This window comes from Apodemus sylvaticus, chromosome 8, assembly GCF_947179515.1.
Source record: "Apodemus sylvaticus chromosome 8, mApoSyl1.1, whole genome shotgun sequence".
Lineage (NCBI taxonomy): Eukaryota > Metazoa > Chordata > Mammalia > Rodentia > Muridae > Apodemus > Apodemus sylvaticus.
The window spans coordinates 105,640,693-105,663,885 of record NC_067479.1 but is presented as its reverse complement, the minus strand read 5'-3'; the positions used below and the strand labels follow the sequence as shown (position 1 = coordinate 105,663,885).

At 45.0% G+C, this 23,193-nt stretch overlaps 1 protein-coding gene across 1 annotated transcript; it reads right to left on the bottom strand.

Moving 5' to 3' along the window:
* Window positions 1–2,704: 2,704 nt before the first annotated feature.
* On the bottom strand, window positions 2,705–21,874 carry Mat1a (methionine adenosyltransferase 1A). The gene is made up of 10 exons (XM_052190211.1): window positions 21,641–21,874; window positions 21,195–21,557; window positions 16,981–17,058; window positions 15,385–15,507; window positions 12,741–12,853; window positions 12,247–12,390; window positions 6,440–6,658; window positions 5,580–5,762; window positions 5,151–5,284; window positions 2,705–4,568 (listed from the first exon to the last, which is right to left on the bottom strand). The coding sequence occupies exons 2-10, from the start codon at window positions 21,286–21,288 to the stop codon at window positions 4,466–4,468; spliced, it is 1,191 nt and encodes a 396-aa protein (XP_052046171.1). The 5' UTR covers window positions 21,289–21,557; window positions 21,641–21,874; the 3' UTR covers window positions 2,705–4,465.
* Between the last annotated feature and the right edge of the window lie 1,319 nt (window positions 21,875–23,193).

Sequence of the window (23,193 nt, the reverse complement as noted above, 5' to 3'; positions counted from 1 at the left end):
AGGCAATAACTATGTAATTATAGAAAATAAACGTAGCATTTTAGTTGCTTTTTCTGTTAGAGCAGTTGCAACTAGAAAGCCTAAAAATGAATCATTAGTCACACGCACATATTTTTTAATCTTTTAAATTAGAAATATGAGTATCATTTATCTGTAATAATTAATTAAGTCCTCTAGGATTAACACCATTATGTGGTAGAGGTAGAAATTGAGGACATCAAGAACAAATCTTTATAATTTGATGTGCACAAAAATACAAAATTATTTTTAAGCCTTTTACAAATACAATCTACAAAATATATCTTTCATTTCAAAATATTTTTAACTAAGAACATCTACTGATAATTCACAACACACGTTTGCGGGCAAGTGAGAAGTTATACGGAACCTCACATAGAACAGATATTTGTCCCAGTAAGACATGTTTAGATGTCACTGAACTCCTAGCAGTATTTCTCATAGCCTTGACTTTTAGTGACGATCACCTATTAGGTCTCTGCCCATGCTAGTTGTCCCCTCCCAACATTCTTTGCTTCTACTATGGTGCTGCTTGTTTGGTTGTTGTTGTTGTTGTTGTTGTTGTTGTTGTTGTTGTTGTTTGCGGGGGTGGGTGTTTTCTTAGTTTGGGTTTTTGTCAATTTTTTTTTTGTATTTGATTGCTTGTCTATTTTTGTTTTTGTTTTGTCAACTTGACACAAACTAGGGTCACCTGGGGAGAGGGAAACTCATTTGGGAAAATGACTCTATCTGATTGCCTATAGACAAGCCTATGGGTATTTTCTTGATTGTCTATAAGTAAGCCTTTGGGTATTTTCTCGACAAATCGTTGCTGTGGGGAGTACCAGCCCATGGAGGTGGTGTCACTCTGCGCTGTCCTGGATTGTATAAGACAGTGGGATGAGGCAGCTGTAAGGACAAGCCACTAAGCAGTGCTGTCCCACCGCTTCAGTTCCTTCCTCCAGGTTTCTGCCCTGACTTCCCTTTATGGTGGACTAAAACTCTAAGCTGAAATAAACCCTTTTCCCACTATGTTGCCTTTGGCCATGGTGTTTTATCACAGTGACAGAAAACAAAGCCATCCATATTTTACTATGATCTTGACCTTTGAGTGTTCTATGGTTCAAAAGTATATTCTCTTTCTTTCTTTCTGCACGCGTCTATATATGGTCTACATATGAAAATGTGACTATGCATGTCCTTATGTGTATGGTCACACATGGAAACTGACATTGGGAATCTTCTATAATCTCAACCTTATTTCTTAAGGTGGGGTCTCTCAATTGAAACCAGACTTTGTTGGTATTGCTTAGCTAGCCACCTGGCTTTGGGTTATTTCTATCTCCATCTTCTGAGTGCTGGAATTATAGGTGAGCTGCCACACCCACCTGAAACTAACCTGGGTAATAGGGATCTGAACTGTAGTCCTTATGATCGCTGCTAGCATAGCAAGCATGTTAACTGTAAAGCCAACTTCCTAGCTCTTCCCTCTACTTTTATTGAGAACGTCAAACATGCAGTGTAACGCATTTTGATCAAACCTGCCCATTTTCCTGCCTTTCATTTTCACCCCTTTGCTCCACCACTGTTTTATCCAACTTCATGTGGAAAACAAAACAAAACACTAACAACAACAACAACAACAAAAATAAAGTAAAACCCAGAGTCCATTTAGTATGTCTGTATGTGCATAGATATAGGACCATCTGCTAGATCCACTCAACACCCTGAAGGAAATTGACTCTTTCATTCCCCCAGTAGCCCTTTGGCGGTTGGTGGACCCTCAGGAGCCCCTCCCCTGCCCATGCTGGAATTTTGAGCCCTTCACTTTCTTCCTTTTAGTAATAGTTTTTCCCTTTTTTGCATTCATGAACCTCCATCCTGCAAACAGGCATTCCCAGATGTTTCATGGGGGGTCTTGTTGCTCACAGAGGTTGTTGAAGAAAAGGTCAGTTTTCTGTGAAGATGCTGTCTCTTGACTCTAGGAACTAGAGGCTGCTCTGACAATAGAGCCAACCACACCCAAGGCCTGAGACCAGCTGCCTTTGGCTGTGGCTTCTGTTCTCTCCTCTCAGCAACAGGCCTGGGTCTTAGTTAGACACCAGTCCTTCCCGACACCCAGGTCATGGGAATAAGGAGTGATACTGATCTGCCTTCAGCCTATTTCAAGCACATGTCCCAAAACTGATGCCTGTCACAATACCTCCTTCTAGGAAATTGCAAGTTCCAGATTCAACAGGACTTGCTCCAGGACTCGATGGCTGCAAGAGGAATTACTAAGAATCTCTACCTTAGTGGGACATGGTGCAAATATAGTAACCCAGTGGCAGTACAGGATTGGGTCTCAGAAAACGTCAGTTCACAGGGGTTGGAGGAGGTCCCATACAGGTCAGAGGGTAATCCTGAAGATGCACCCAGATTTTCTGCAGCTCAGGAAGTCAGAAGTGTTTCACAGTGAAGCATCTCAGATTTTGCAAACAAAACTAAGCGTAGCAGGTTTGCAAACAAGACTTAGTAAAGAAGAGTACTTGCTGTACAAGCAAGAAACTACCTCTAGGTTCAGTGAGAGACTGTCTTAAGGAAGCAAGGCAGAATGTAATGGAGCAGGATACCCAGTCTCCCGGTGCCCTCCCTTGGACACACACACACACACACACACACCATAAAATGCAAGTACAGTGTCCTTGCTCCTTGAGTTTTTATTCACCTTACTACCATCAGGTAATATTAACAAATAATGGCTTTGTTTCATATGAAATGTTGAAAGAAAGAAAAAAGAGGCTCATTACTCTTAGGGTTAGTGCAAGTATACAATTCTGGATTTTTATTTTGATAAAGCTTAAGTTACAGGAACTCAGGCTCTGCATACCCATCCTTCCCTCTGCTGTGAGGAACTTAGCTCCCAGGCAGCCCCGAACCCTACAGAGAGACTCGAGCTTCTATGTCACACACAAATTCAGGATCTGTTGGCCAGTGGGGCTCTGCTGTTTCCTAACCCTGGTGGAAAGGGGAAAGCTGGGATCTCTGTCCAGTCAAGGCACAGATGCAAGGTGTCTGCTCCTTCACAAAGCTGCCCAGCCCTTCTCCTAGCCAGAACCACTGGCTTTCTGAACCCACGTTCTTGGGAGCTATGAAGGCAGTATGCTGTGAAGAGGCCCCAACTAGGGACAGGATGGGTATGTGGATCATAATGGGAAGCCTAGAAACATGTGGTTCCCGGGACCCTGCTGGACAGACATGTCTTGAAAAGCTAACTGGTAAAGAACAGTTCTCGTGAGATTTTGGCAACTTGTTGACTGCTTGGAGGCTGGTACTCCACCTAGAACACTCACGCCCCCAGCAGCATTTAGACTGCATAAGCAGGATGGTCAAGGGAGGAAGAAAGCCTTGGAGGGCACAGGGTCCCCAGTCAGAGGCTGTCTGTCTGTGCTCTCCAGCTGCCTCTCCTCTGTGGAGAGGGAAGCACATGAGGCTGTCTATGACTAGAACCTATGCCCAGAGAACTCACACACCTGTCTTTCAGTGTTGGGGGCTAGGACCATGAAGCTTCGAGACTCCAGCCCAACTTGATAGACCAAGATACCCAGCTTTCCTTAAAACCTCTTCCAGAACAAATGAGACAGGGGTAAAGTTTCCATTCTGATTTTGTGGAACACTGTCCAGGGGTCAACAAGGGCCACTGGGTTCATCTCCTAATTCTCAGGAAACCCAAGCCTTAAATAAGTCGCCATAGCCTCAAGTCAATCCACTTGTCATCACTCTGGTCAGCATCTTGTTTGGAATGCAGATGTGAGGCTTAGAGTCAGAACTAGATCCTCTCCTTGGTTCTGACATGTGGCTATGCAAACTTGTCAGAGCTTCATAAACTCTCTGAGCCTTAGTTTCCTATCTGTTACTGTGGATAGTAAAGACACAACCTTGTGTCGTGATGAAGAATACACAGTTTAGTTCCTCACACAGTGTAAATGCTCACGGGGTAGTGACTATATTATATGTAGCAGATGCCTAATTTCAGAGGGTCCCTTAGCGAGCCCTGGCTCAGGATCTCAGGCTGTAAATGCAAAGGGGAAGCCAGAAGTGTGTGCAATATATTCATCTGGGCACATGTGCAGGATGGAGGAAGAAATGGCCTGGTCATATTCAGACTATGGGAGGAGGTGAGGGAGGGACTTCCTGCCAGATAGGAGTAACTTTTACACAAAATTAACATTGCTGTCATCTGAGGGACAGGCAGGGAACAGTGACTACCCTCGCAAGGAGACCCGATAACCTAGCACCAGGAAGCCACTTGCCATGTCTTTCACAAGATGTTTGCAGATTGCTGGATAGGGTAAAATTAGAAAAAGCTGGCTTCGCCCTGGAGGTAGGAGGTAGGAGGTAGGGAGGGCACTCTGGGAGAGGCTAGGAGACCAGGGACTTGAGATCCTGAAGAGGTGAGTATGGGACAGAGCTAAACTTCCCAGCAGCTCTAAAACACAAGCTTCTTGGGGACCTCCCAGGGAAACTCGCTTCTCCCGAAATGGCCGTAGCACGCAGTCTTCTGGTAGATGGGTTTTTTCAGATCCAAGTCCCTGCACAGTCAGGGGAGGCAAAGATCATTTTTAAATGGGAAATGGTCATGGGCTCTAGGGGTGGTCCTAAGAAAGGCTTTCCCTCCCACACCTGCACCCTATCTATACCACAGTGCTATCCTGATTAGGTTAAGAAGTGGAAGCTCCAAGGTCAGAGTCAGCTGAGCACTAACACACCAGGACTAGGCTTTGAACTCTTACCTGAGGTCACTTTCTCTACTCTACTCCACTGGTTTAGCCAAGGCCAGTGTTCTCATGTCCAAGAGCCAGAAAATAGGGATGCCATGATAGCATGTAGGAATGGACTTGCCTACTGGCTACCTAGACATCTGGCCTGAGATATTCCAGCTGCTGAAAGATGGACTCATCATGGCTACTCTCTGCTGGGCCTCCTTCTGCTGGAAACCAGACACCCCAAGGTGAGGGCATGAACTGATCTATGAGTCCAGGTACTGTGCTGAGAGGGTCAGGCATTTGAGACCCTCCTGTTGTAAGCGTCTGAAGAGCCCTTCATGTTTCGGTGTCCACCTGAGTGTAGGCGTGGGAAGGGGCCAGGCAACAGCACCGCGATGGCACTTTTACCTGACAATGACACCAGGCCGGAGGTCAAAGTTCTTGTTCACCACCTCTAGCAGCTCCCGCTCGGTCTTCTTGGAGGTCCCATAGGTGAAGATGGAAATGGACAGAGGTTCTGCCACACCAATGGCATAGGACACCTTTGAGAAAGATCTGGCTCAGGGACTGACTTTAAAGAGCAGAAGCAGTGACCACCACACTTCTTCTGCCAACAGGACCCCTACCTCTCCTGCCCAGCAGCCCTCTGTCTTCAGGGGTGCTCTCTCCTTCCCTAGTTTGCCAGGGATCCAGTCACAGTAGCCAGTGCAATTTATGCAGAGATGCAACCAATGACAAAAAGAAGGCTGTCCCACTGGGCCAGTATCTCCTTACTCCCCGCTGGGCTGGGGCCTTTGGCAAGGACAGGAAGGATCAGAGAAGGTGGGGGCAACCTACCTGAACAAGCACTCTCCGGCAGAGCCCAGCCTTTACCAGGGACTTGGCCACCCAGCGGGCAGCATAAGCTGCTGAGCGGTCCACCTTGGTGTAGTCCTTTCCAGAGAAGGCACCGCCACCGTGGGCACCCCAGCCTCCGTATGTGTCCACAATAATCTTGCGGCCTGTGACACCTGCATCCCCCTACAGAGGGCAACAAACGGACAAGAGATGAGAACCACTGACACTGAATGAAGATTGGGCAGAAGAAAGGACACCGAATCTACCGTGAGCATTCTCAAAGGCTCCCTTTAATCAGACAGAAACCATGAATTCTCTCGTCTCAGTCCTTCCTGGAACTGACCAGCTATGAAGACCAGGCAACCTGTCAGGGCCTCATTGGAAAGTTCAGGAAATGGGACAGAGGCCATCTGGGGTCATGCTTTCCCTTTGAGTCCACCATAAGAAGCCATCCACCTGCAGTAGGAATTGTACTGCAATAAATAAAACCCCAGGCTGTAATCCTGGCCAGGGCCACCATGTGGCTTACTTCATAAGTGTACTCTGTGCAGCAGCAGTTCAAGCTAACACCTTTAAATGGAGCTAGATTTAGCAATCTGGGGAGAATCCAGTTATTTTAAGCCTATTTAGAGAGTCACATTTCACACTTACCTATCTAGACTTTAAAACATCCTTCAAGAAAATAAGGAATTTAACCTTCTGCCTTTTCCCAACACTATTTGATCATAGGACCTACTAAGGGGGCTCAACCTTGTGCTGAGACACTCAGAACTACATCTTGTCATCTGTGTACTCTGGGACACGAGCAGTCCAGTTATCAAGACCCAACAGCAGGGCCTTATCCAGAGTTTAATACGCACCTGGGGACCTCCGATGACAAACCGCCCACTAGGCTGCAGGTGGTAGACGGTATCTTCATCCAGGTACTTGGCTGGCACCACAGCTTTGATCACCTTCTCTTTCAGAGCTTCTCTCATGGCTTCCAGTGTGATGTCTTCATTGTGTTGCACAGAGATGACGATGGTGTGGATGCGCACAGGGATGACTGCACCATTATCCTGCATGTACTGAACGGTTACCTGTCCATTGGGGGAGATACTGTGAGGCCCAGGCCTGAGCTGAGGACACATGACTGTCAGCTCTTGACACCTGTAGATCTCCAGGAGGCATCCTGAGCTCCCGAGGGGTCAAGAGAGTCCCTTTGTCCCTAAAGGCTCTTTGGAGATGGAAGATGTCACAGGCTTACATTTGTTGATTTGTTCTATACTGTGATGATAGAACAAGGCACACATATGTGGCACTGTCTTTCAACTGTGATGATGAGAGACTGCTAATGCTAGTGACCCTCTCTGGCCACTTCCCTTGGACTTCCCCCACTGCTGTGAGTGAATGTAGAAATTCACTGGCAGAGGCAAGGGTATCTTGAGTCTAGAATGTGAAGGACCAAGAGGGATCTTTAGCCACAGCTATATTTGTTGGCATATAGAGCCTCTGAGATAGAGAGAAAGACCCTGGCAAGTGGTCCTCTGTCCTCAGTAAAGGATCCTGGAAGTAGAGTGGGACCAGCAGACATTGCTAGCTATATGGACAGGGTGAAAGAGATTCTAGTCGGGACTGTTAAGCTAAAACGGCAGAAAGCTCTGAATCCCCATTGTCTTAGTGTTTTGCCTAAAGAAGGAAAAATGGAGCATACTTGGATAGGAATCAGGATCCTGCTTATAAGGTCCTGTTAGGGCAAGCCATGGAGACCCCTCAAACATTCACTTCCGCCATGTACAGTTCTGTTCCCATCACATATATTACCAATTAAGATCTAAGATATCACAGTGAGGGAGGTGTCATGCCCCCCCCACTTTACAAATGACATAAACTAAGAGATCAGAACTTGTCAGTTTGTGAAGAGCCCAGGATTAGACACTGTGCAAACTGAACCCAAGCTTGTCACTCCCACTGTAGCACAGGCACAATGCTCTGTACAGACTCTGTCCTCTAACAACATGTCACTAAGCACAGACACATGATATCTCAGGTGGCAAGGACAAGCAAGTAGGTACATTTGGGTTTGCAAAGTTAAAGGTATGGTGGGTGGTCAGCAGGTGGGAGATCAAGTGATAGGTAAACAAGCTTTGCATGCTAGAAGCCATAGCATAAATTGGTCACCTTTGTTGCCCATTCAAACACGTTGGTCAAAATCACACACCAGAGCTGAGTTCTGACCCAGAGATTTATAGCCAAGGCTCTGTTTAGCATAAAGTTGCTGCTTAAGACCATGAACCATATGCTGGATGACAGAATCCATGCTACCTGAGACAATATGTACCTATCTGCAGTATCCACACAGCTGAGGGTCATGAGATGCTTACATGAGTGTGCCTATATTATATCAAAAACCTAAGCAGGGGTCTGACTGGCTGACTAGGTGGCATAGAATAGTTTTCTATCCTAGGGACCAGTTAGGACCTTGCAGCAATCAGTCCCTTGCTAAGGCTGTGCAGAAATACGGTCTCTGCTTGGCCAAGGTGGCCTAGACAGCCATCCCAAGCCATCTGTCACTTTTGAGTCCTTCAGCTAAGATCAAGTATTCAGCTAAGATCAAGTATTCTGCTAAGAATTCTGCTCAGTGTCCTTCTGGTCCAAAAAGCAACAGAGAGACAACCAAAGGAAGAGATAGAAAGAGCTCTGGCCACCGAGCATCTGACCCTAGTGAGATTGGAAGGCACACAATCATTGAGGATGAACCACTAAATCCTTGCACAAGAAGGAACTAGAATGGGGATGGGGACTCCCAAGTGTGGAGACACTCATCAGGCTCTAGGATCAAAGTTATCTCATGTAGCCTTGGGAGGAGGTTCAATCTTTTTTTTATTTTTTATTTATTTGGTTTTTTTTGTTTGGTTTTTTTTTTTTTTTTTTTTGGATTTTTGGATTTGGGTTTTTGTTTTTGTTTTTGTTTTTTTTTTGAGACAGGGTTTCTCTGTATAGGAGACAGGGCTGTCCTGGAACTCACTCTGTAGACCAGGCTGGCCTCAAATGCAGAAATCCATCTGCCTCTGCCTCCCAGAGTGCTGGAATTACAGGCATGCACCACCACCGCCCGGCTAGGAGGTTCAATCTTGAGGCAATTCCCCAAGCTAGCTGTTTTCCACTGAGACCTGATGTCCCAACCCTACTGGGCAAATGCTAGGCTGCATCTCTGCAGATCTCCTGGAACAGGGCGGCAAAGCAAAGGCCTGAGCTCTGCTCTTATCTCGTCATGTCAGCAGCGACGGGGAAAAACACACTGTGGAAAACAGAGCTCTGACCTGGTACAAAAATAGCCACTGGACTGCCAGCCCTGATTGTCAGGGTCAGCAGCTGTAATTTGTTCAGGTGGAAAGACTCATCCTGGTCACAGTCAACACGGGGACAATGGAAATCCTTCACAAAGAGGCTGTAGAGGAGGAGGCCAGCCACTGTCCTGGCGTGGCACTCCCTGCATAGAGGCAGACCTTGGAGGCAGCTGGGCTGTCCAGTGTCTCACGGTCCCCTGTGACAGGCACATATACTGCATCTTGTGGAGTCTCATGCGTCCTCTCAGGAAAGGGCGTCCCCATTAGACTCCCTCTTTCCCTCAGAGCTCCTAAGACCCGGAAACCTCTTTCTTGTGAGCGGGAAATGAATGAGGTCTTTCTTACTGTAGCTACAGTAGCTCAAAGCACTCCTTCTGTTCCTTTCTTACCAGAGGGAAAGAAAACTTCAGGGTACCTGTTGTCTTCTACCCGCCCCTATTCTGGGGTTGTCTTTTCTGGGGAACTCCACATTTCTATGCTCCTTCTTTTGGTACGACCTCAGTCTACATGTTAGCTCTTCTGCCCCATAACCTCCAGCAAAAGCTGAGAGATGCTGGTGACCCCCAACTCCACCTAGAAAGTCATAAGAATAGCACAGGAAGCCCTAAGAAAATGTGCTATCGGGACCATGAGCACACTCTCAGTTGCCCCAAGTGGATCCAGTGTGATACTTCTGCCCAGAGAGAAGGATGCATCTTGGTGGCTAGAATAACTAGACACAGCTACATGCATTATGCTGAGCTATAAAAGTCCAATCACAACTAGAGGGGGGGGGAGAGATAGACGGAGAAGGAGAGGAGAGGGAGGAAGAGGGGGGAGGGAGAGAGAGAGAGAGAGAGAGAAAAGTCTGGGGGGGGGGCACAAGTAGCATTTAGATATGAGCATTGCTGTCCCCAAAGCAAAACCACAAACACAATAAAGGATGGTGCACAAGCCCTATGAACCAAGGATAAGCTAAGTAGGATGATGCTAATGTATTGGAGACACTGAGAAGAGGGCTGGCAGGGGAAAGTTATGGTGGAATACCGTGAAATTCTGAATTCTGCAATGACAAGTGGATTCCGCCCTCCTCTGACAGGAAGCAAAAACCTATAGAGAATTCTGAAGAGATGGTGAAGATGACAAAAAATTAACTACAGTTCTCGAGCAGGGAGAACCTATTAGGGGCACAGAGTACTGTTGCCAGCTTGGATGAAGTAGGTACCAGTCCAGGAAAGGCTTGGCTGTGCTGAGAGGATGCTTGTCTGGGGACATATGAGACACTAGTACCATGGAGACAGATGGCACCACGCAGGCCTGGGGAACATGCTGTGCTCCGCCCCGTCATCATCTGCCGAGTAAAGGGTGACAGTGAACGCACGTGGTAGGCTCTCTGCCTGTGAGCCTGCAAAGTGAGGGAGAAATGGGGCTGATGATGTGGAAGGACGAGGGTTGGAAGATTCAGGAGCCAAGTGTGTGCAGAGATGGAGATAACATGTAGGGGAAGATGTGCCAAGACCTTGAGACATTACACGTTGGAACATAGAAAAGCAGCCAGGGCAGGCAGCCACCACTGGTCAAAGGCCATCAGAAGACTGAAGAGTGTTACGGAGCCTCCACATGTGTTAATGTTTACATCACCACTGTCCTTCAAATAGAAAGGGATTTCATCATGGTGGGGAGGAGGGAGATCAAGTCCCATGAGGCTGGAATGGGACTCATCAAGGGTAAAGACAAGGAAAGGAGTCCTAGAAAGACAGCCTGCTCATGGTGGGGCGGCCTGTATGCTCATAAAGGCAGGGGCCACCATGTCTCTAACTGGTGAGAAAGTAAACTTGTGGCAGGAAGAGAATTACCATCAGGGTCTACATATGCTAGCAAAATAAAAATAGAATAATTTTTAAGCCTGTCTGATTTTTTTTAATAATTTTATAATAAATTTTGATGAGGGTAAGGATGGGAAATGTGTTTCACCTGAAAGAGTTTTCAAATAAGTGATTCCTTTCAAAATGGATAATGCTTTGGGTACCTAAGTAGAATATTTTTATCTTAAAAATAGCATGACTGAGGTGTAATCAACCACTTTCTAATTAGACTTGAGGGTCCCTCCCTCACGTCTGGCATGGCAAACCCCATGGCTGAGGAGAGCATAGGCCATAGTGAAGAACAGACACGATGTGAAGCTGCCTTCTAAATATTTGCATTCATACTCCCAAATTGCTAATGAGTTCACCTAGGTTGGAGTGGATCCTATCTGTAGTAGGCGTTGACAACAGAGACTCGTAGCTGATCAAAGTGCTGAGGATAAGTGATCGCTGAGTACCTGTCCCTAAATGGAAGGGTCCCATCTCCTTGAATGTTCAGGAAACAAAGTTGAAAGGGGAGTGGAAGGAATCCAAGAAGAGCCAGAAGTCAGGAAAGAATGCTGTGAGATGCTGTCTTCTGGATATAACATGCATGGCATTGCACCCTGAATCCACAGGAGCTTTGGCTCTCTGCATGATATCTGCACAAGGCTGGGCCCATCAACATTTCATTGTGGATAGGAGAGAGGCTCATAACATCCTGCGCTCCCTGAGGAACTGTGGGCAATAAATAGTCAGTTACCTTTATTCAAGTAAGTAGCCCCTCACCCCTGTTCATGCAAGCAACAATAATTAAATGCAGTGTGTTAGTCACACAAAGAAACACAAAAAAGTAGGAGGGAGGACTTGTTATAGAAAAGGAGGGCTAGATGGAAGTGGGGGAGATAAGGGAGGATTCCAGGGCACGTAACAAAACGTGGTGTGTATGTGTGTGTGTGTGTGCGTGTGCGTATATATAACAGCATATAACCAAGTATGAGGTGTATGTGTGTGTAAATAACAGCGCATAAAACCAAGCATGTGGAGGTGTGCATGTGCATGTGTGTTTATGTCTGTGTGTATGTGTGTGTGTGTGTGTGTGTATAAAACAGCACCTAAAACTGAGCATGTGGTGGGTGCATATGCATGTGTGTGTTCACGTCTGTGTGTATGTGTGTGTGTATAACAACCTATAACCAAGTATGTGGGGTGCATATGCATGCGTGTGTATAGCATGTCATGTCACCAAGCATGTGGTACATGTGTGTGTATGTGTGTGTGTGTGTGTGTATGTGTGTATGTATAACAGGGCATAAAACCAAGCATTTGGAGGGTATGTGTGTGTTGTAAAAGAATGAATTAAAATATAGGTATTTTAAAAGCATTTGACAAGTGACAATAAATATGTATGACGTGGGGAAAATGTGCCCAGAACCAAAAATGATTTGGTGTACTTGATTTGGTATATAGAGACCACCTGTAGAGAGGTTCGCAGGGGTGATGGATACAGCTCACCTGAGTCTTAGAATCAGGTCTCAGCCAGGGAAGGACACCAGAGCGCCTCAGATCTGCCATCCGGGTGTTGAGTTTGTGAGCGAGTACAATGGTAAGGGGCATGCATTCCTCTGTCTCATCAGTGGCATAGCCGAACATCAGACCCTGGAGTAGGACAGCTGCCTTAGAACTCAGAGCAGCAATTTTCTCCAAATCTCACATTTTGTTTGGTTCTTCAACAGTTCTGCAGTGTCTCTCTCTCACACAGAACACTGTCGTGTTTGGCATTTTAGAAGAAGACATTGCTTACATTTGTCATCAGCAATCACAGGCTTCTACCACACTGCCTAACACCGCTGCCAGGTAGCAGTGCTCAACTTCCTGCAGACATGAGCCTCCCCAGATCTCCAGAGGGATGAGACCACCCAAGAGAGTGACTCAGCAGGTTTTCCCTCACAGATCATCGCTCAGTCCAAACACACCACACTGGGCCACCCCTCACACAGCTGACATACCTGATCTCCCGCACCAACATCCTCCTCATTCCTGTCTAGGTGGACACACTGGGCGATATCTGGGGACTGTTGCTCCAGAGCCACTAGCACATTGCAGGTCTTGAAGTCGAAGCCTGGGCAGAAGCAAGCCGAGCGAATACATGTGTCAGGACAGAACTATAAGGTTCCTGGTGAACCTCTCAGTCACTGGCGTAGCATTTAGTGTAAGGCGTGGTAGCCTCTGGTTCACAGTAGAGGCCCGGGATGTTGAAAGACCTGATATTTGTCTCCACGGTTATGTAGAACTCTTTTAAAAGTGAGATTCTCCATGGTATATTGTACTGTATTCTATTACACCTTGTTTACAAAAAAGTATATCCTACAATGTGACAACCCACAACAAGGGCACAAACCAGACAGTGTTAAGGACATTCTGGCTGATAAGCAGGTGGGTAACATACAGCCTTGCTCCCCTAGGCATCCCAGAGAACCCTCCAGAACCCCACTTGAAAATCAAAGCACTACCAAGGCATGGCGCCTGCTTCTAATCCCAGCACTTTTAAAGTGAAGGCAGGAGGGAGAGAAGGAGGGAGAGAAGGAGGGAGAGAAGGAGGGAGAGAAGGAGGGAGAGAAGGAGAAAAGAAAATATCACTGCAGTTATTAAAAAATCAAAGTTCTTTTGAATCTTGTCATTTAGAAGCCCAATAATATACCTTACCCATATATGTGTGTATATGTATATGTGTATGTATTTATTATCTACACACATGCTGAATAATAAGTACCATGTATATGAACTGTCAAGAGAGACTCCTAGAGCTGGGGTCCTTTGCCAAAGCTACAACTCTAGAAGCAAGTCCCCATCTGCAAAGCTGCAGTACAGAGTTGAGGTGCTGCACCTCTGCGTGCTGAGTGCTAGCTCAAGGAAGCCTCACTAACTGCAACTCCTGCAGGGAGCCAGAACTCCTTTGGACAGCACACTTGGGTCTAGCCTTAAGCGTTGTGTACTTTTCCACCTCCCCTAGGTATCGCTGGATGGAATGTTCCTCCTCTGGCTCCTCCCCCTCCACACATGCAAACTTGACCAGCTCCCAGTTAGTGTCCTTGAACATTTACCACGCAATTCTACACCCGTATTGCATAAGATGAAAAGAGATTCACGCAGAACAGCTCAGAGTTGGTCCCTCTACCCCGAGCATGTGGTTTTCTTTGCTCTTCACTTCCCCTCACCCCCACCATTCCCCAGTGAATGTCTTTGATGTAGAACTCAGTGAATAACCTTTAGAGAGGTGCCAATGAGCTCTGCTCTGTGTGTTAAGCTGTTTCCATTTTGCCTAATCATTGAGTTGAAACAATACCTCTTCCCAGTGCTGAGTTCAATTTTTCCATACCTGGGTTCTGTCCCTGAGCCCTTTCTAAAGAATATTGCCTTATGGAAATCTTCTTTGTAACGTAATGCAAGGCATGGTATTGAATAAGATATAGATACACATAAATAAATTAACTTCTCAGAGTATAACAGGAGGAGGCTTTACATGGTAGCATCCCAAAATGCCATTCTTCAGGATGATGGGTTTCTTCTATAAAGGCCACACATCTTAAGTGGGAAAATTAATTTTCATGGACCGTTTCTCTTCCCAGGTACTCTAAAGCATCCCCACACCCCAAGAAGTAGTCTTTCTCATGACTGCTCTAGGTCAACACATCTCTCTCAGTGACCTCTGTAAATTAAGGCTCAGAGATCAACAGAGACTCGGAGGAAATTTTTTTTAAATAAATAAATCTGAAAAATAAAAATTGGAATTATATGAATATCTATTGCTAGAAAGTATAGTAGAACCTTGAAGAAGTCAGGTCTGAGCCCTTTCTAGGAAACTGGTGTGGATAATGGGCAAATTGAAGTTCCACCAAAACGTCTTTGCAAACAGGTGCCACGCCCTGTCTTCTGATACATCCCCAGGCTTGGCTGCTTCCTGCCATGCCTAGGCATAAGCAGTGGCATCTGCGGGGAAGCCCTGTTATCCTTGTGCCACCTGGTGCTTCCTGGCCCCCTTCCTTCCTTGCCTGGCCTTTACCTCTTCCCTGGGCCTCTGCTCCTTCATCACCTGGTGTGGGTGCTAACCTGGGCTTCCCAGTCTCCTTCACCTGTAATTAGGCCTAGATGCTTGAAAATGAGGCCTCTTGTTTTCTGTATCTATAGTAAAATGCAGTATAGCTCCGTGAAAAATACAGAAACACCTACCCTGGTGTCGTCTCACCGTAGTTATACTCTAAGCCAAGATATCCGCATTTGCATAAGAAACACTCCAGGGTATTCTGGAATGATGAAGTCAGATGACATAAGTAGACACTGGCACCTGTGCTTGGCACAGAGCATGTTGTCACTAGAAGCTCGCCCCCTTCATTAGGAGCTTCATTCAGAGCTTCTGCCAGCACAGGGAAAGCAGGACCTTAAGAGACTTGCCAGGGACATGCTGGCCCCTCCAGCTGTAGTCCTCCACAGAAGGTGGCCAGACCTTGGTCTAGGAATGTGTATCAAAACCATAATCAAAATCTGGACAGGATTTGTACTTTTTGTAAAACTGGAGGATCAGATCTGACTCCATTTGGGAAATGGATACAGCAGAGATCTACATACGCACAGACCCAGCAAACTCATCCTCACCCTTGGCAGAGTCGTCATAACCAATGTGCTTGATGGTGTCTCGCACCACCCGCTGGTAGTCAACCATGGCCACAGAGGTGATCTCCCCACACAAGAGCACCATACCTGTCTTGCACACCGTCTCTGTAAGGAAAGGAAGGTAGGCAGTAGTCATGAGGCAGCAGACAGAAGCTCATGTACCTAGACCAATCAAAGCAGAGATGGAACAACTTATTTGGGGCTTCAATGAGAAGTTTCTAAGAAAGAATAACTGTGCCAACAAAAAGCAACTCCAGCACTCATCACTGAGTATCTGCAAGTGCTGGCAGAATAACGAAGCTTTGAAAAAAATGAGTTGTATTTGAGTTTTGTGCAAAGTACTTATTGATTCTGTTATCTTGGACAACCTACTTAACCTGTCTCCAGTCATGTAGCTTTCATAATCAACATGATGAATGCATATGACACATTATCTCTCAACACACACACACACACACACACACACACACACACACAGAGAGAGAGAGAGACCATGATGCTGGAATATGTGGATCCTAATGCAAGGATCAAAACAGATCAACTTTCTCAAAAGGAATTTTTCTTTAAGAACTAGAATCACATAACATCTACTGTCATGGAATCCTTAAAAACAGGAGCAAGAGCCCTAGTATGAATACAATGCCAGAATCTTACAGAAAGTTCCACTGTTTGTTTCAATGCTATCATGGTAAGATCTACTCTCAGAGTAACACAAGGACCTGACATACATGTCATGGGCTGAGGTGCCTATAGAGAAGGAAGGAAGGGTCTTCCCAGAGCACAGGACACAGTGCAGACAATGACAGTCCATGCTAGTGTTCATGCTGGGGCCTCCTGTGCCTAGTCTAACCAGCAGTGTTTCCCCATCAGTAAGGTCAGAGATTGGACAAGGACCTTCCATGCTCTGGAGTCAAGGGCTATGTTGTGTGACAAAGCCTTCTATCAGACAAAGATTTGGTGCTAGAGAACTTATCTTGAAAACAACAAAGATATTTTGCCTACATGGACCCCCCAGAGGCCATAAGTGGACAGCATGGATGGACAAGGGCTTCAGTGTTTGTTCAACACTGATGGTCCTTTGGAAAGTTGTTGGTCTGGGTATGGATCATTAATGAAACTGCTGTTCTTTGTTGCTGGTAAATGAGATGCAGAAATTAATTTAACATATGAGGCATGCCACAATTTAGGAAATAAACTTGAAATAAACTAGCCATCAAATGAGCTTCTAGACAGCCTCAAGCATTTCCAGTTCTTTACTTTCTCTGAAGGATTCATCTAAGAACTTAGAAAGCCCCCAAAGTCCCAGTGAAACCTTTGCTAAGGAGGCCATGCCCCCCCCCCCCCCCGCTAGTTCTGGTAGTGATGACATCTAACATCAACTTCTAGATGAAGAATCTGTTTCATCATTAGAAATGTTTTCTGCCTGATACAATGTAAGAAAGTCACTTTCAAAAGAACTCTCCTGTGGACAGGAGGACATTGACTGGGCTTGAATATTACTCTGTGATCTAGGTGCACCATGAACTTCTTTGTCCAGCATACTCAAGTACCCAGCAAAAAGGGGAACTTATCTCTTACCACAGGCCACCTTGGCATTGGGGTCTTGCTTGAGGTGGGCATCCAGCACCGCATCACTAATCTGGTCACAGATCTTATCTGGATAAGAACAAACACTGAGTGTAACAAGTAACATAACTGATAAGCATGGCAAACTTAAATGCTAAAATAGACATCTTATAAGTCAGCCTACCAAACCTGTCTCTCAAAAATAAAAGGGATATTCTCTCACATATCAAAAATGAGAATTATTTTGTCTAATAAATACTTTTATAGATTTTGACTTTTTCCCTATTCTTCGACAGTTCCATGTGTGTGTGTGTGTGTGTGTGTGTGTGTGTGTGTGTATGCACAATATAATGTTGCTTGTAACCAATTCACATTACCTTCTCTTATTCTCCTCCATTCCCTTTGAGCCTTTTCTTTAGGTCCCCCCTCTACTGTGCTGCTTTATTTTAGTGACCCACTGAGTTTGACTGCAGTTGCCCGCATGAGTGTGGGTGTGTTGTTATTTACAAAAGCATGACAAGACTTGCCACCAGTGGCTACACCACAGAGATAAAATGACCTTCCCTCCCTTAGCAGCCTTTAAGGGCCAATACAATAACTCCTTGGCTAGGTATGCGGCCTCATGAGTCCCCAGAAATGAAAAGTACTTGAATTCTTAATTTCTTCTAATTCCTCCCTCATTTTGGATGACATACATTACACAGACTCATAGAATCCCTTAAAAGGAAAATACATTTCAAAGCCAGCTCTTCTAAGAGTCCAAGAAGCTCATAATCACATTATACTAAGAAGTCTTTTATTCCCCAATCCTATTCCCCATCTAGAAAAGTTATGGCTGTAGTCTAACATCATTCATAAAATCAGTAAGATTGGGTACAAGTGACCAGACAAACGCCATTTGAAGGCTCTACAGATGCAAGCTAAAAGATGCAAATCACAAACCCAAGTATATGGCATCACCCATGGTTCCCTCCACAAGAGAACCCAGAGGCACCATTGTTGTTCATGACATCACTACCATAAGAAGCTCTCAGATCCTCCCTCTGGTCACTCCTTCAAATCATGTGTATGTCCTGCAAGCTGGGCTAAGATGGGACTGACAAAGGTTCAGCAAGAACTGGGAACTGATGTGCTTCTGATGTTTACCTTAAAGGACTTACATAGTCTAACACGTAGATCACCAAGTGACATTGTGCACAAATTCACTCCAGCTTTGCAGTTAAAGTGTGTCTACTAACAAACTAAGAGATAAAAGAACCTCCTTTTTAAGAAATATTCTCTTTCCATTAATGTTCAAAATGCCCAAAGAGTCTCCTCTTTAAGAGTGTTTTTTTAAGATTTCTTTTTACTTGTGTATATGCACGTGTACAATCTGTTTGGGAGAATGTAGATGTGTAGGAACAGATACCCATGGAATCTAGAAGCAGGTGTTGGTCCTCTGAAGCTGGAGTGGATTCTGGGAACCAAACCCCAGTCTTCTGCAAAAGCAGCGAGTGCCCTTAACACTGAGTATCCCTATAGCTCCTGGAGATTATTTTTGAGCATTCAGATCTTGAGTCAAGGAGTTTAGCTACCAAACATAGATACTAAGATATTGATCAACTTACCATTGAAGGTCAACTTTCTAATTTGAAATAAATGATGGAGTTTTTCTATCCATCCTTCTGCCAGTGGCAGATGCTCATTTTATTTATTTATTTATTCATTCATTCATTCATTCATTCATTCATTGTTTTGTTTTTTGGATTTCTTTTTTTCGAGACAGGGTTTCTATGTATAGCCCTGGCTGTCCTGGAACTCACTCTGTAGACCCAGCTGGCCTCGAACTCAGAAATCTGCCTGCCTCTGCCTCCCAGAGTGCTGGGATTACAGGCATGCACCACTACTACCGCCCGACTCAGATGCTCATTTTAAATCTGGGAAGGTTGTGAGTCCACAGCCTCTGCCACTTGTACTAGGAAAGGCCTCCTGACATTCTAAAATAAATTACATGGTGGCTAATATTGACTGTCAGAATGCCTAGGAGCTATTCATAGGTTAACTACTGACAGACATCCAGAAATCCCATTCATTTAAAGGGCACAGCTCACATGAAGGGCCACTATATTTGGAAATACAGGTAAAGGGAAAAATTAGCAAGGTCATGAAGATAGCTGATTGATAATTCCTACATCCTTGAGAGGCCTTCCTCTCTCTCCTCCCTCCCGCTCCCATCTGGGATTTTTGATATTCACACAATGAGGTTTGCCTTGAGCTTGCTCTACAGTCAAGGGTAATCTTGATGTTTTAACTCCCCAACTCCAGCTTCCAAGTACTGTGATTACAGTTCGGATCGTTTCTTTTTTCCATCCAGGGATGAAGCCACTAAATACAGGGCCTTGCACATGCTAAGGGGCAAGCTCTATCTATACTGCTGAGCAACATCAATCCCTGGAAGAATTTCTTTCTGAGAAGTCTACTCAGGATTTCAAAGTTTCTATCACTCCATAGGCTTAAGACAGTCATTTTATCTTTCTAATATGGGAGAATTTTGCCATGGAATGGTCAACAAATCACCAAGCCTTTGAGGAAACCAACCAACTTGGACACTTAATTTATAGTAGAAAGATAGGCTACCATTAAGGAGGCAAAACAGTCAGTGGATTGACAGATGTCTTCATCCTCTGTCCACTAAACACATTGCTGTTAGGTACAATGGGCTATACTTGAGACAAGTAGACATTGAGAAGATCTCACTTTCTCTGGGCATAGTATGTTCTTCTAAAATATGGGTGACTATCAGAAACTATGGAGCAGTGTGTGTCGAAAACCAGAGATGTACCTATGATGAACAATTGCACTATTGACATTTGGAGCCAAATAATTCTTGGTTGTGGGACTCACTCATGTACTGTGGAATGCTTAGCTGCATATCTGATCTCTAGCCACCACACTCCAGGAGCATCTTGCCTCCAAGGCCTAGGATGTAACAATCAAAGAAATGGTCTTAGACATAACAAAATGCTTCTGAAAGAAGAGGGCCTGGATTGTCTTCAGTTAGGGATCATGGGATAAGGCACACAGGTATGCCATTCAAGGTATGACGTTAAATCTCTTGGTGAGAGAAGGCAGGCAGGAAAATTAGACTTGGTGTCAAGTCACTTGGTAACACACCATAGCACCCACAATGGATGTAAGTAAGCTCTCACGACCTCAAATCAGTGTGCCTAACTCCAGGGTCCTCCTAGAACAGGGTTATCAACCCCAGAGTTCTCCTAGGTCGGTGGTTCTCAATGTGGTATTCCCATATCAGCAGAAGCAGCACCTCCTAAAAGCTGTTACAAATTAGAATTCTTAAGCGTCTACCTATCAAGATCTACCAAATTGAACCCTATAGGAGTAAGTCCCAGCCATTGGCTTCCTCAAGCCTTATGGTGTGATACCTCTGTCCTACACAGCTTGACAACCTCTGTCCTACAATCAGAACTTGTGACTACCTATTCATGGTCCTGTCACTGACAATTGTCTCTAGCTTCCCATCACAATCCATCCCCCTTTCAAGAACCAAAGCAATGCTTGAATATTCCTCTATAGCAGTGGTTCTCAACCTTCCTAATGTTGTGACCTTTTATTACAGTTCCTCATGTTGTGGCAACCCCCATGCTACTTCATAACTGTAATTTTGCTACTGTTATGAACAATTATAACAGTGTTTTCTGATGGTCTTAGGTGACCCCTGTGAAGGAGTTGTTCGACTCCCAAGGAGTGGAGCCCCACAGGTTGAAAAGTACTGCTCTTTAGGAAGTTTATACTGTGTCTGAAAGCACCTCTGAGGTCCTTGCCGTCTGGAGCTCCATCTTAGCACCCATTAGAATGCAGTGCTAATCCTTTCTAACCTGTGCATGGTTTATGTGCAAAACTTTTTTCCTATTTGAGAACCATTCTCCACTGACTTTAATAGGTCACTGGTATTAGATGAAAGTTTTACTCAAAAATATGTTATTCAGTTTAGTTCTGTGAGAACACACAGTACACAGCACCCTTGTTGCTGAGAAGCTGAGAGGGCAGCATCATGGACCTAGGCTTCAACATGGGTGACAACTTTACAACCAGCTCACACCTCCTGCAGAGAGTCTCTGCGGCAGCTGATGAACCTTGTTTTTAAGGTCCCTAGTAAAAGTTAACTCTCTGGGCACAGGCTGGGAACGGAACGGCAGGCTTGCCTGAGTTCAAGACAACCTACTTACCTGGATGCCCCTCTCCTACAGATTCTGATGTAAACATGAAGGCTCCCTCTTCACTTAGAGAATGGTCACACAAGCCATCCACAGGTCCATTCATTGTGTCACACTTTTCGACTTCACTTCTCCAAGGTGACAACTTCAAAGATGAAACTTTGCCTGTTGTTTCTTTTTCTTTTCTTTCTTTCTTTTTCCTCCTCCCTACAAACCCAACAGGCAGCAGATCTTTGGCAGAATCACAAGGAGGTGACTTCTGCCTAAGTGCCTATGGGCGTATGAGGACAGGGTAAGGATGGGCAAGGAAGGAGAGAGTGGATGGAATACAGAAGTGTCACTCCCGGCTGGTCACAGCTTGCTCCCAGGTGACTCCTATATATGGAAAAGTGAAAGTGCCTGAATAATCAAGTAAGGACAATGGAGGAGTCCATTTCCTGGGAGGGGAGTCTTTTTACCTTGAGGAATTTCAGCCTTCAGCTCTGCTGTCTCAAGTGGGAAGCCTGTGGTCCATGAGAGATGAGGAAGGCTGTTTAGCCTCTCAAGACCGGAAGTGCCTCTCGGAAGGAGCTGATCTCTGAGTGGTTCCCAGGATACCAGCCCACACTGGAGAGTTGGGAACCTGGAGTTACTCACAGGCAGCTAGAAACTCTCCCAGAGATTTGGTATGAGCTAAGGTTGCAACACTGTGAGGCTCTGCTGTGGATGCGTCTCTCCACCCCCACACCTGATCTGGATTGGGCTCACCTCTTCTCCCCCCTCAGGGCAGAACAGGAGCCAAGCGCGTGCACCTGTACTCTGAACCAGCTTTACCATTACACAACAGATTCGTTTGAGTTTGAGGGAAATCTTTGTCGCACGCCTTTTTTTTTTTTTTCTGCCACTAGAAATCACCTAAGCTGTCAATATCTCTAAGAGACCTGCAAACAAATTAACAAGCTAGAGAGGTTTGGTAGTGGCAGTGGTGGGTGATTCAGGGCACAAAGATTATTAAATTTTTTAAAATGAAATTCTGAGAAACAGATTCACTATGTGCAAATTAGTATTCAGCTTTAGTATCCCCCAACATGATAAACTTCCGTGAATTCAGTTTTGTTCCTCTCATAAACACCCAGTTCCTATAATTTCCTTATTCTTTTTGCTTTGCCCAAGAAAAGGATTGTGCGGGATTGATAGTATCCTTAATTAGCTTCTGTCATAAATGATAGATAGCATCTATCTGCAGCTTTTTGCCAACTCTCAGATCTACTATCTTTGAATAATGGGAAGTTGAGATCAGACAGGAGAATGGTAAGAAACCAGTTCCTTCTAGGATACAATAAAAAGTGACCAACGAAAGCTTTGTGCATACAGAGTGGACTGGGGGAGGCTCCAAATAGGTGGAAATGATGTCCAAAACAACTGACCTTAGTGACTAAAACCTCCCCTGCCCATATCCAGGTACTTAATACATTGTTTTTCTGGCACAAACTCTAGTGCTCCAAACCTTGAGGTTAGTTAATCAAAACATTCACTCTAGGAAATTAAAACTATATTAAATCGATGTGGGATGCTACGAGGCCGTTTGTAAATACACAGCTCTTGAAGCACAGAACAAGAAGTGAGCTGACTTTCTTTGGCACATGACTGGCAAAAGGTAAGAGTGAAAAGGACTGCTGGGAAGGGACAGAAAAATGAAGGATCAGATTTGGATTTTAGATCAAATGGCCAGCACACGAGATCTTTCCTGTTTGTACTGAAAATATTTCAACATCATTGTCTCTTTGTAAATTACTTTTGGGTACATTAGTTTCAGGCTTAGAGACAGTACAAGCTAATGTTTAATTTGAACCATAGACCTAGGTTACCCTAGCTAGTAGAACTGTAGCAATTGTTTTGTTATAAATTTGCTTCAAGGGCGTCTTAAAGTCTAAATATCAAGAATTCTTCAGAGTTCTTAGATACAGCACAGAGACAGAAGACAAGACACCTCCTCTTTTGAATTTCAAAATGAGTAATAACATCATGGGGC